This window comes from Bombina bombina, chromosome 1 (assembly GCF_027579735.1).
Source record: "Bombina bombina isolate aBomBom1 chromosome 1, aBomBom1.pri, whole genome shotgun sequence".
In the NCBI taxonomy this organism is placed as follows: domain Eukaryota; kingdom Metazoa; phylum Chordata; class Amphibia; order Anura; family Bombinatoridae; genus Bombina; species Bombina bombina.
In genome coordinates, this window is record NC_069499.1 from 1,401,364,768 (window position 1) to 1,401,379,110 (window position 14,343).

The following is a 14,343-nucleotide window of genomic DNA, read 5'->3' on the forward strand; positions in this document are numbered from 1 at the left end:
CTGTGTCTGTATACTAAAGCTCAAAACTTATAGAGAACAATGGAAAATAAACATTTTATTACTTTTCTCTTCATCTTTACTTACTTTTTTTTGCATAACATGACATAGCCTATACTTGAAGGGACATTAAACACTAAATGCTAGATAGAATGATGCATAAAAAAATAGTCTGAAAATAACATGTAGATATATTTTTTAAAGTTTATTTAGTTGCTTATATAGTGGCAAAATAAGTGAAAAGTTTTAAGGTCTATAAACTAGTGGGAGCTGCCATGTTGTAACTTAGGTAACTTTTTGTGCTGTGGCCAATTAGGACAGTTATAAATAGGTCACTGGAGTGTGCAGCTAATGGCTGTGTGGAATCCAGTGTTCTGCACTTCCATTTCTATCAGGAACTGGATTGATCACAATTTCAAAATGGAATTACAGGAAAATGGGACAAAATACATAGAATTACAGGAAAATGGGACAAAATACATAATGAAAGTATATTGTAGAGTTTTTTTTAATTTTATTTATACAATGTATCATTTTATATCACTATCTCAAAGTGTTTAATGTCCCATTTAAAGGGACAGTCTACACCAGAATTTTTGTTTTAAAAGATAGATAATCCCTTTATTACCCATTTCCCAGTTTTGCATAACCAACACAGTTATAATATACTTTTAACATCTGTGATTATCTTGTATCTAAGCCTCTGCAAACTGCCCCTTTTTCAGTTCTTTTGACAGACTTGCAGTCTAGCCAATCAGTGCCTGCTCCCAGATTACTTCACGTGCACACCCTCTAGGGGTGAAAAACTGTTAAAATGCAATCTGAAAGAGGTGGGCTTCAAGGTCTAAGAAATTAGCATATGAACCTCCTAGGTTAAGCTTTCAACTAAGAATACCAAGAGAACAAAGCAAAATTGGTGATAAAAGTAAATTGTTTAAAATTACATGCTCTATCTCATGAAAGTTTATTTTGGCCTAGACTGTCCCTTTAAGTATAGAAACTTTCAGTATAGGTTGGGATACCCCAGGCTAAATCAGCTATATCAAATGCTGAAATAAGAGTAAAGGAGCTATTTGTAAACTATTTAATACACTGTCAGGTAAAATTGATCATTGGGAACAAATTTAAGGGGAGTAAAATTTAGGTTGAAGTGTGTGTCTTTTTAAATACATAATTTTGCAGGGTAAATTGTGATAAAATGACATGCTCTAAAAAATGAGTTTTTTATTTTCACTGTAATGTTCCTTTTAATTTACAGAAAGAGAGCACAATAGATAATGAAAGTATATGGTAAAGTTTTTTTTTTTTTTTTTTTAAATTATGCATTATTAAACATTTTAATGGGGAACAGTTTAAATATAAAAAAGTTGTGCCTCATTCTAATTCTTCCTTGGAGCAGAGTATACTGATTACAAGTACACTGGTGATATACTGATTTTATATTAGTATACAGTACAGTAACCTAAACTAATTAGTTGCTTTGCGATCATTGTATATTTAAAAAAAAAAAAGAAAAAAAAAAGCTCATAATATGTATAAACAGGAATCAAATAAACACGTTGAGAAACAGGTTTAGCACAGGAGTAACTTAAATGGAAAGTTGCCTTGGGGGGTTGACTAGTGCAGTTTTCTCCAATTGGTATTAAATTACAAGAGCTTTGTGATGAACCAGGATAAAAAGTGACCAGACCAGACTTTTCATACACTTCCCCTCCTCTGAGTTTTCCATTTCAATGTCTGTTACACTGTTGCATTGCAGTACAATGTATATTGATCCTTTTTTTTCCCTTTAAGGTTTAACCCATTTGCTACACTTGCCTAAAATACTGAATATTTTTTTTTTTTTTTTGCTGCTTTCACTCTGTTTTAACAGAAATAGCCTTTTTAAATTTTTTTTATTATTTACCTATGAAAACCTATATATGTTTAAAGTCTATATATTTTTAAAGTAGACAACTCAATGTATTGATCTAGGCCCACTTTGTGAACATTTTCTGAATACATAAACACATCAAATGTACCAAACCTTTTTGCAAGATTTCAGAAGTGTTTGAAATTGCAATGTGTTTTTGTTACTTTTAAATAATGCATTTTTGATTTCTGTGTTGAAGCGAGAAATATATTTATATTTAAAGAGATACGAAACCCACAATTATACTTTTATGGTTCAGATGGAGCATACAATTTTAAGCAACTTTTGTATCTAATTTGATCACATTTGCTTAATTTTCTTGGTATCATTTGTTGAATTAGCAGCAATGTACTACTGAGAGGTAGCTGAACCAAGTCAGGTGAGCCAGTAAGAAAAGGCGTACATGTCCAGTCACCAATCGGCAACTAGCTCCCAGTAGTGCATTGCTGCTCCTGAGCCTATGTATACCTTTATACAAAGAGTTCAAAGCAAATTAGATAACTGAAATATATTGGAAAGTTGTTTAATTAAAATTGTATGCTGTATCTGAATCGTGAAAGAAAAAAATTGAGTTTCATATCAATTTAACATAACCATAATTAGTCTGTATCGTAATTTTTTTTTGTAACTTTGGATTGGAGAACATCCAGATGTTTAAATGATTTTATTATTCTTTCCATATTAGGTTCCCTTTGTTTTCTTCTGAAAGGGCCCAGACAGCCAATCAAAATAGAGTCCCTCAAGGTGAAAGTTGACTTTCTGAAGGTGCCTTTTGGCCTGAAGAAGCCAGTGCTGAAAGAAGCGGCTGCTGTTTTGGCTTCTGTACCTGGGTCCGGGAGACCCAAAACCGTAAACGTGGATCGTCACAAAAGCAGATACTCTGAAAACATGGACAACGAGTCCCAGTACTCTGGTTACTCGTACAAATCTGGGCATTCTAGGAGTTCACGCAAACACAGGTGGCAATCCCAATGATCTAACAATTCTTTGCTTTTATATTTCAGCAAAGGAATCTATTTGTGTGCTCTTTCATGAAGATTGTTAATACTGTATTATCATTATGTCTGTCCCTTTCCATGAATTGCAGAGTAATGCCCTCTCTCATTCAGTTAAAGTAAACACCTTGACATTTTTATATAAAATGTTTAGTTTAGCATACCGAAGCAACTCTCATTATTTTGCCCTTTCATGTATTTTAGCTATACAATTTGAGCAATTTCTAATTCTTGGAACTTGAAATGCACCCTGCTGATGTTTTAAGGCTAATGCTGCTACTAATATATATATAATTTGACTTATCAGATAACTGCAAAACAATGCATTTTTTTTACTAACTTTATTACAGTAGTTAGCCTTGTTGTCTGTGGACTACAGCCCAGATTGTCTCCTTCAAATAAGGCAAATTGTGGGTGGAGTTTGGCTGTTGATAAATAATTACAGTAAAAAGAATGTTAATTTGCTTTAGAAACCTTAAGGCTTGGCTTATATGTTCAATAGAAATGCAACAGAAATGTCTTGAAATTAAGAGGTTTACTGTCCTTTTAATGAAGGCATCTAATGTAATATATATATATATATATATATATATATATATATATATATATATATATATATATATATATATATATATATATATATATATATATATATATATATTATATATTATAGAAAAAAGAGAGCACACTCCAATGGGACCTCGGTAATATCTCACATTTATTAGTGAGCGTTTTCGGACTAATAATGGTCCGTCGTCCTACACTTTTTTTTTGTCTGAGGACGGACTATTGTTAGTCCGAAAAACGTTCACTAATAAAAGTGAGATATTGTTACCGAGGATATATATATATTTATATGTGTGTGTGTGTGTGTGTGTGTGTGTTAGAGCTGGGCGATATGGGCAAAAAAAAATTGTGATTTTTTTTTTTTTGAAAAAAAAATTGTGATTTAATCGCGATTTTCTTATAAATGACCATAACACCTTCATTTTGCATTCTAAAGTTTATTTAACACTACAGAATCTTAATGTACATGTTTCTCAATGTCCAATACACTCTTGGAACATAAAAATGCAAACCACTAAATAGTTAAAATAAAATTTGCTGCAGTAGGGGTGGGGGCTGCTCCTTTCAGAAATGCTGTGCCTTGCTGATATCAAATACATTGTAGATGCAGTTAAGTTAACCAAGCAGCAGAGGGGACTGCAGTTTTTTAGCCTTTTTGGCAGCCGTGGGGTTAACTGCATCTGCTATGTATTTGAGCCGTTTCTCAGAGAGCAGGAGATTGTATGGGAGGTTCCATAATGTCTACATACCCTAAGTTTCAGACTGCAGATGTCCCTAGGGGGAAATATAAGTAAGTGGCTTTCTCTCTTTTTCATGGGCTCTGCTTTTATACTTCTAGATTGATCGGCTGCTACTGAGATCAGAAAGTGAAAGTAAAACAGCCATTTTACAAATGTGTTCTAAATGCAACCACTAGATGGAGCTGATTTGCAAGAAATCACAAATAAATCAATGCCTTACAGCTACTTCTGAGGATTTTTTTATTTAGGAAAAAAATAGCGACTCTCGCGGTTTTAAAATTGCGTCGATTAATCACGGTTTTAAATTGCATATGCGTTTAATCGTGCAGCCCTAGTGTGTATGTATTTGTGTGTGTGTGTGTATATGTATATATATATATATATATATATAATGTGTGTGTGTGTACATACACACACACACACACACATGTACGTACGTACGTATAGTATATCTATAAAGTAAGTGGGGGGGCAGGAAGCATCACATCAGTGTCACGGCACATATCGCCATTGCCGCCATTTTATTTGTCTCATGGTTTGTTGCTCCCCTCCCGAGGTGTGTACAGACATGAAAGGTGGTGGACTTGCAGAGCTATTTTCTTTGGCCTATTCAGTTTGGTATTCATTCTCTCCCCCCCCTCCCCACCAATATGTCTGAAGAAGACTACAATCAGTTGACAACAAATTAACACCCTTAGTACAAACAAAATAAATATTTAGAATATCTCAAATGCTATTTATAGGATAACATTGACAACTTTTTAGTGTTCCCCTAGTTTAGAGGGAAGATTTAAATTAATTTCAAAAACAATGTTTAAGTTAATAAAATATTTCTATCTATTTTTTTAATGTAATTTCTTTTTATTTTGCAGAGATCGCAGAGACCGGCATCGTTCCAAAAGCCGGGAAGGAAGTCGGACTGACAAGTCGGTCACTATCCAGGCTCCTGGAGAACCTCTGTTGGATAATGAATCCACAAGAGGTGAAGAGCGGGTACGTTTTTAATGACTTTTGAACCATCTCTTTAAATAGATGGATATTTTTTATTAAATCTATTTCATTCTATGTTTTAAGAACAGAATGTTTACTCATAGCCAACTTACCCTAGCCTTTTTAAAGGGACATAAACCCATTTTTTTTTCATTCATGATTCAGATAGAGCACACAATTTTAAACAACTTTTCAATTTACTTCTGTTATCAAATTGTCTTGGTTTTCTTGTTATCCTTTGTTAAAAAGTAAGGATGTAAGCTCAGAAGTGTGCATGTGTCTGTAGCACTATATTACAGCAGTTTTGTAACAATGTTATAAATTAGCAGGAGCACTAGATGGCAGCACTATTTCCTGTTATGTAGTGCTTCAGGCACATGCACGCTACATACCTAGGTATCTCTTCAACAAAGAATATCATGAAGGAAGCAAATTTGATAATAGAAGTAAATTGGAAACTTTTTTTAAAATTGTAATCTCTATCTGAATAATGAGAGAAATATTTTGGGTTTAATGTCCCTTTAATAACTCAAATTAATCTTGTCCACCTCAAACAAAAATGGCATTTCTATGATTGTTTTTCCTTTTCCACAGTTCCAGCCCTGAATATCCTTCTACAAATGCTAGTAAACGTTTACCATAGTTTTTATACTATACCCACTTGAAATGTTGGTTTTGCGGTTAGCAGACCAAGGCATTCCTGAAAGAGGTTAATGTTTAAAAAAAAAAAAAAAATAATAAAAATGACTCAACTTTAATTAATGGGACTTTTGGAACTTCACTCCAAACCATAGAATTATTCCCTAATGAGGTTCATTGGGTTAATCCTATCTATATATGCTGATCTGGGTTTCGTGGATTTTGTTATATGCAACACCCAAGGCTCTTTTACCGCAAATACATTAGCCTGCAGTATATGAATGTCTGCCAATTCCTCTGGGTAATTATTTTCCATGGGTGTCTGCAGAGATAATTAATAGGAGAGCTTATTGATTCCTGCATCATTTATCTGCATTCAGTCTCCATTCTAAGAGTCATCAATGCCATAGTGCAGCATTTAGCGGTTATCGTTACTCAGTTGGGTGTGTAAACGAGATGTGCACTCTGCAATGGTTTTCTTGGACGCTAGCCAGATGGAATATAGAGGCTGATCTAGGTTTAGTTTTTAATAGATTGTATACACAATAATAGCTAACACTTTGTGATTGGTTACTGGTGATGTCACTGTTGCCTAGACTTGTTAAGGACAGAGGTTTTTTTTTCTAACATAAGTACCTAGGGAGGGTTTAGATTTCATGTTTAAATGCCAAGAAAATGTCTAAACAGTGTCATCATAAATTTGTTTTCCCAATACGTTTTGGGTAAATTGACAGTGGAAAGGTATGAAAAACAATTAAAAGAAGATTTTTTTTTCTTGCTTGTCTTTAAACTAAGTCTTATTATAAGCATGTTGTCTTCTAAACATTCGTAAACGTTTCTCTTGTCTTTTTAACCCTTTGAGACTTAAGAAGCTTCTTAGTGACTACTGCTATTTATATTGTAAACTCTTCTAGCCATGTTCCCTAGAGAGGCTGGAAATTGAATTGTGTTCTTTAGTATGAAGCAAGTTGTCTGACGCTACTTCATACCACAAACTGATTGCTTAGAGCAGTGTGGATGCTCATTTACAGCTAGCCCTAATTTGTCACAATCAAGGGAGATAAGCTGAACTTGCACATTGTTCTAACAATTAAAAATTTTAAATGCCACAAGACATTTTCAGTGTAGATAGTTTTCAGTTAATTGCCTTATTGCAGATATATACTATGCAACAGACTTTAATGTTCCATTTCACTTATAGAATAGAGCAATATGTCCTAGCATTGTGTTGCTTTGGTGCACCCATGGAATTTTTTTAAAAAAATATCTTATTTGTAATTATAGGGTAGAGTAAATTAAAAAAAGAACATGTTGGGTAAGACTGACTTCTTTTTCCCCCCCATCTTAACAGGATGACAACTGGGGGGAAACGACTACAGTGGTCACAGGGACATCTGAACACAGCATCTCACATGATGACATTACTCGCATTACTAAGGACATGGAGGATAGTGCCAACTTGGACTGCTCACGGCACCTTGGAGTCATAATCGGAGGAGCTCTAGCTCTTCTTTCCTTCCTGACTCCTATTGCCTTTATGTTGCTGCCCCAGATCCTTTGGCGGAATAGTTTGGAACCTTGTGGCACAGCGTGTGAGGGTCTGTTTATATCTGTGGCCTTCAAACTTCTCATTCTCCTCCTGGGTAGTTGGGCACTCTTTTTCCGTCGCCCCAAAGCATTTTTCCCACGGGTGTTTGTCTTCCGAGCGCTACTCATGGTGCTTGTCTTCCTGCTGGTGGTGTCGTACTGGCTTTTTTATGGAGTCCGCATCCTAGAGCCAGAGGAGAAGAATTACCAAGGGATTGTACAATTTGCTGTTTCCCTAGTGGATGCATTACTCTTTGTCCACTATCTTGCTGTGGTGCTTTTGGAATTGAGGCAGCTCCAGCCTCAGTTCACCATCAAAGTAGTGAGGTCAACTGATGGAGCAAGCCGATTCTACAATATTGGTCACTTAAGGTGAGTAAAGCAGTTAATGCATCATAGACCAGAAGAATTGTAGATTATGATATCTTACAATGCAGATTATCCTTTAAATATGTCTTCAATATATGATTGCTGTATATGTGGTTATTTTATATTTAAACCATAAAAAAAATTGGACATTTTCAGTATGCCCAATGAAACATACATCATGTCATAGGTAAGTGTCATATCTTTAAAATAGCTGTCTCATAATCTTTTGGAGTTTTAATAAATGCCGGGTATAATTTATAGGAATGTATAACATTAACATTTTTTATGATTGTGCTACATAATTCATATTGTAAAAACATGGTGAATGATAGTCATTGGAGAGAATTAGTAAGGGAACCTGATTTTTCATGGTGGATATGCTAGCATCATTTCTCTGCAATAGGATAGCTGGAAAATGAGCATCCATACTTCTTAAAAGACTTTTCAGACCCTTAATGCATCTTGGCTTGCAGATGAAGTTAAGTTTTATAATATTTTAAAAATTCTAAGATCAGTTCTTAGAAGTCACTGCATAACACATTATGAAATTTGAGTACTTTTTTTTTCTATATTATTTATTTGTACTTCTTGCTGGAAACTTAAATGTCAGGTTTTAATGATTACTGGGCATCTCCAATTCTAGGTGAGTGTAATCTGATTTTATTTCTCCAACATTGGTGTGTCCGGTCCACGGCGTCATCCATAACTTGTGGGAATATTCTCTTCCCCAACAGGAAATGGCAAAGAGCACAGCAAAAGCTGTCCATATAGCCCCTCCTCAGGCTCCGCCCCCCCAGTCATTCTCTTTGCCGCTCTGAACAAGTAGCATCTCCACGGAGATGGTGAAGAGTATGTGGTGTTTAGTTGTTTGTTGTTTATTCTGGTAAGAGGAGAGGTCAAAAAGCTACTGCTACCTCTCTTTCTTTCTGGCTGAAAAGCATTATCCGATTGGCTTATGAGACTGCCGGACGGCAGCCTCCTGAACGAATCACAGCTCACTCTACTAGGGCTGTGGCTTCCACATGGGCCTACAAGAACGAGGCTTCTGTTGATCAGATATGTAAGGCAGCGACTTGGTCTTCTCTGCACACTTTTGCCAAATTCTACAAATTTGATACTTATGCTTCTTCGGAGGCTATTTTTGGGAGAGAGGTTTTGCAAGCCGTGGTGCCTTCCATTTAGGTAACCTGATTTGCTCCCTCCCTTCATCCGTGTCCTAAAGCTTTGGTATTGGTTCCCACAAGTAATGGATGACGCCGTGGACCGGACACACCAATGTTGGAGAAAACAGAATTTATGCTTACCTGATAAATTACTTTCTCCAACGGTGTGTCCGGTCCACGGCCCGCCCTGGTTTTCTAATCAGGTTTGAAAAATGTCTTTCTTTATACACTACAGTCACCACGGCACCCTATAGTTTCTCCTTTTTTTCTCCTAACCGTCGGTCGAATGACTGGGGGGCGGAGCCTGAGGAGGGGCTATATGGACAGCTTTTGCTGTGCTCTTTGCCATTTCCTTTGCCATTTCCTGTTGGGGAAGAGAATATTCCCACAAGTAATGGATGACGCCGTGGACCGGACACATAAGCATAAATTCTGTTTTTTGGGGAAAATCTGATTAAAGGGACAGTACACTGTAAAATTTGTTTTTTCCTTTAATATATTTCCAATGATTTTATAGCAGCAGAAGAGTATTAAACGTATGAAAAATTGCTTCTTTAGATACAATTGTGTATATGGGATAGCTGTTTTTGTTATTTGATACCACAGTACATCAAAACGGGTTGAGGTTGAAGACCTCCTTCTGTTATCACTTTCTTTACACAGAAATGCTTATCTACGTTTGTATACCATGTCCCAATGCTTAGGCCCTGATATTCAAAACTTCTCTGCTCAGGCAAGATCCTCCAGCACTGCTAGTTCTCTAGGGATTTTACAAATTCTGATTATGCCATCACAGTTTATGTGTATCTTCACAGTTTCTGTGTTACTTTAACAAATTAGGCTCATACTTTGTATATTTATTTGTATCAAAAATTACATTGCACTTTGCATGTCTTTTATGTCTCTTTATTTAAATTAAAACTTGAAAACGGTCAGCTTCAGTTTTCCAGAGAGGGTAATTTCTTTCTATTGGCTAGATAATAAAACATTCTCTAGTTTGGAGAGATATTATAGTGCACAGGGGCATAACTCCTCGTTTTCTAAAACATGGAAGAAACCAGGAAATCCCAGAGAGATGTCTTCCATAGAAAGTAACATAGCTATCTGGGATACAAAATTTCACATGGGGAGTGTCACGGATACCACACAGCTAAGGCTACCCCCCACCCCCCTACAACCTCACCCCTGTTGTTTCTCAGTGGTTTTGGGCTCCTCAGAGCAACCACAATCTCTGGAAGCTTTTGGTTGCATGGTTTTGTGTTGCTCTCAGGCTGTCCAGGCTCCTGGAACTCCCAGTCGGCTGCAGGACACCCACTAACTTTACTCCTGGTCGCTCCAGCAACCATATGCCCCAGAGCTCTGCTCTTTTGGGGATTAGTAGCCCCTACGGAGGACAAGAGGTGGGAGAATTACCGGAGGGGAGCTCCTTTGGAAACCTGGCGTTTTGGACACCCCTAACCCCATAACTTCAATGGACTGTAACTCCGGTCCCCAGTAATGAATAATGCTGATTTTTGGACTGTGAAATCTGGGGACCGAGAGCTTTAACATGAAGTGCCGCCGCTCCACCAGGATCATCCCGAAACCGCCACCCCTAGGTATTGAGATTATGTGGGACTGTGGCTCCTATGGAGGCGCGCCGGTCAGTCTGGAGGGGCGGGAATGGTGGGAAATTTGTGGGATTATCCTTTGTGTTATCAAGATGAGCTGTGTGTATAAAAGGAGTGTACAATAAAGTCGGTTCCTGTTTAACCTGAATGCTATTTATTTGGGTTTGCTCCAACTAAAATTACTTTCCTGAGCTACATAGCAGCCTGTTCCAGGCAGAGGAAGGACACGCTGGAAGGCTACCTAGTCTGGGTAGCTGGAGTCTGCCATAGGGTGGGACCCTGAGTACTGGTGCTGTCAGGCATCAGGGGTGGCTACAGGCTGTGGTCACTTGCCAGCTACATAGCTGCAGTTGGCAGGGAGGAAGCAGGACCCCTTTTGGCGGAGCTACCCAGTCAGGGTAGCCGAGGTATCCGTCACATTGGCTGGCAGCGGTAAGATCTGCTTCTTTCACACAGTTTCTGCTGACAGAAGAGACGTACCACAGTAGCCGGTAAATATGGAGGCAGAATTGCTAGGAAGAGTACAAAAGATGCTGACCGGAAGAAATGATCCTTGTTCGGAACAGAACGTTCTGGCATGGAGGAACCTTGCCCTCCGAGACCTCTGGTGGGAGGCTCTGCAACAGGAGCATGAAAATGGAAAGGTCCTCCCCACGAATGACACGAGATTCCGGGTTCGGTGGACCGTGAGACTTCCTTTCCTGGGAGAACAGCCAAAGAAGGAATGGCTAGCTGTTCTACATAGACTGGTCCAGCAAGAGATGTGGGTGGAGGACGGCTATCGGGCCCTCCAATGGCTCGCTATGCAAGCGCAGCCATGGCTGGAGGAAGGCTCCCCCACAGAGGGTTTTGGCTTCTGCGGCCCTGGATTGCTGTTTACAAAAAGGACAGAGGACCCACAGTTTGGGAGTGAGATAGACCAGGGTCTGGAGGATATCTCTGGGCTCCAAGAGGAACTGCTGGTTCTCTTGGAGGAGGCCTGGCTGCTGGACGATCTGGATTTTATAATTGACCAGGAAGAGGCACTGGTCAAGGAATACAACAGGCTGCTGGATCTCGCTAAGAAGCGTACCAGGGGCATACGGATCTGGGGTGCAGCCCTCTGGGATTCATGGAGCTCGACTGTGGAGGAGTGGCAGCAAAGAAAAAGGGAACCAGGGCTGCTGGATCCTTATCAGCAGTCTGGCTCTGAGCTTATAGACTTGGACAAGGGAGCCACCCCAGCAGAAGTGCTGACAACAGGGCAGAGAGCCGCCAACCTCTGCCCAGCACCTGTAACAGCTCCAGGAAACCTGTGAGTGGAGGTAGTCGTCCTCCCTCCCCTTACAAAGAACCCCTTGCAGGTAGACATGGATGTCAATAACTCTCCCCAGCAGCAGAACCCCTTCCCGGGAGAGGAGACAGTCAGTCTCTCTCCCTAGTGGCTGAACCATCCCCTGGGAGCGGAGGTAGTCGTCCTCATTCCCCGTAAACAGAACCCCTTCCTGGGAGAGGAGGCAGTCGGTCTCTCTCTCCAGCGACAGAGCCAGGAGCCGGGAGAGGAGACAGTCGGTCTCTCTCCCCAGTGGCAGAGCCATCCCCTGGGAGCGGAGGTACTCGTCCTCCCTCCCCTTACAGAGAAACGGGTATCGATATCTCTCCCCAGCGGACGAATCCCATGGAGCGGAGGTAGCAGACCTCCCTCCCCAGCGGTTGATCTCCTCGGGAGAAGAGACCGACAGACTCTCCCCTCAGTAGCTTGGCAGGGTCTCTACCCTTTTCTTGTCCCGGAGTATTTCTCACCGAGGGCAGGCGTTGCGTTGGGCAAGGAGGATAAAAGTGTATACAGTTGGTGCCACATGTTTGGGCACCTGAGCTTTACTTGCCCCACCAAGGAGCAACCTCCCCCTCTGGTCTGGGGTGGGAATACAGCTGGGAAACCGGCACTGGCTTTGTTTGTGGGTGGGTCAGCTGGTACTCAACAAAGTGTCACAAAGGGAGACAGTTTGGCCATGGAACTTAAGGACACTGGAACTTGTGGAGCAGCAATTGTTTGGGAAAGTAACATAGCTATCTGGGATACAAAATTTCACATGGGGAGTGTCACGGATACCACACAGCTAAGGCTACCCCCCACCCCCCTCCTTTGGAAACCGGGGGTTTTGGACACCCCTAACCCCATAACTTCAACGGACTGTAACTCCGGTCCCCAGTAACGAATAATGCTGATTTTTGGACTGTGAAATCTGGGGACCGAGAGCTTTAAAATGAAGTGCAGCCGCTCCATCAGGATCATCCCGAAACCGCCACCCCTAGGTATTGAGATTATGTGGGACTGTGGCTCCTATGGAGGCGCCGGTCATTCTGGAGGGGCGGGAATGGCGGGAAAATTGTGGGATTGTCATTTGTGTTATCAAGATGAGCTGTGTGTATAAAAGGAGTGTATGTTTTACAATAAAGTCGGTTCCTGTTTAACATGAATGCTAGTTATTTGGGTTTGCTCCAACTAAAATCACTTTCCTGAGCTACATAGCAGCCTGTTCCAGGCAGAGGAAGGACACGCTGGAAGAGCTACCTAGTTTGGGTAGCTGGAGTCTGCCACAGGGTGGGACCCTGAGTACTGGTGCTGTCAGGCATCAGGGGTGGCTACAGGCTGTGGTCACTTGCCAGCTACATAGCTGCAGTCCGCAGGGAGGAAGCAGGACCCCTTTTGGCGGAGCTACCCAGTCGGGGTAGCCGAGGTATCCGTCACAGGGAGAGAGGTTACTGGAGAACCCCTGGGGTTGATATAAAGGCTCAGTTTGCATCAATTCCAAATTAAACTGTAATGTTTTCACTTTAGTTTAACTTGCTTTTGTATATATTAATTTTCTTTAAGTTAAAGGGACACTGTACCCAAAAAATTTCTTTCGTGATTCAGATTGAGCATGAAACTTTAAGCAACTTTCTAATTTACTCCTATTATCAAATTTTCTTCTTTCTCTTGGTATCTTTATTTGAAATGCAAGAATGTAAGTTTAGATGCCGGCCCATTTTTGGTGAACAACCTGGGTTGTCCTAGCTGATTGGTGGATAAATTCATCCACCAATAAAAAAGTGCTGTCCAGAGTACTGAAACAAAAAAAAAGCTTAGATGCCTTCTTTTTCAAATAATGATAGCAAGAGAACGAAGAAAAATTGATAATAGGAGTAAATTAGAAAGTTGCTTAAAATTGCATGCTCTTTCTGAATTACAAAAGAACATTTTTGGGTACAGTGTCCCTTTAAAATAAGTGTATTATGAATTTTGAGCAAACTTCACCTACATACAACTGGCGAGACAAATCTGTGAGATCAGCTTGTTTAAAATGCTTAGAAAATTTCACAAGAATGAGAAAGAACTTGAGACATACCACGAATACTGCCCTGTCCCTCTCACTTTCTGAAAGTCTGTTTGTACATTTCAATCTAATTTGTAAAAGCGACACAGAAATATACATAATGATCCTAAGTTATTAAAGTAACACAGAAACTTCCAAAAGCTTAATCAGAATTTGTAAAATCACTGCTAGATTAAAATTTATTAAAATATAAATAAGTTCAAAACTTAAATGCAATAATACTGAAAGGACCCTTCATTCAAGGATCTGAAATGTATAGTAATATCAAATACAATGCACAAAGTGTGTGTATTAAAATTCATATCATGCAGTACTATATTGCACTGGACTTGTCTATGCTTCACATACAAATTAGAGAGATCTTGCAGTGCTGAAGAGTTCTGCCCTTTTTTTTTCTTTTGAAAATTCAGTGAGT

At 39.4% G+C, this 14,343-nt stretch overlaps 1 protein-coding gene across 1 annotated transcript in view; it reads left to right on the forward strand.

Moving 5' to 3' along the window:
* VANGL2 (VANGL planar cell polarity protein 2) overlaps positions 1-14,343 on the forward strand; it is a 242,454-nt gene that overhangs the window by 108,520 nt on the left and 119,591 nt on the right. Inside the window, exons 3-5 of the mRNA XM_053705147.1 lie at positions 2,595-2,868; positions 5,084-5,204; positions 7,192-7,799. Coding sequence (XP_053561122.1) covers positions 2,798-2,868; positions 5,084-5,204; positions 7,192-7,799 — 800 coding nt within the window. The 5' untranslated portion in view covers positions 2,595-2,797. The remainder of the gene's footprint in view (positions 1-2,594; positions 2,869-5,083; positions 5,205-7,191; positions 7,800-14,343) is intronic.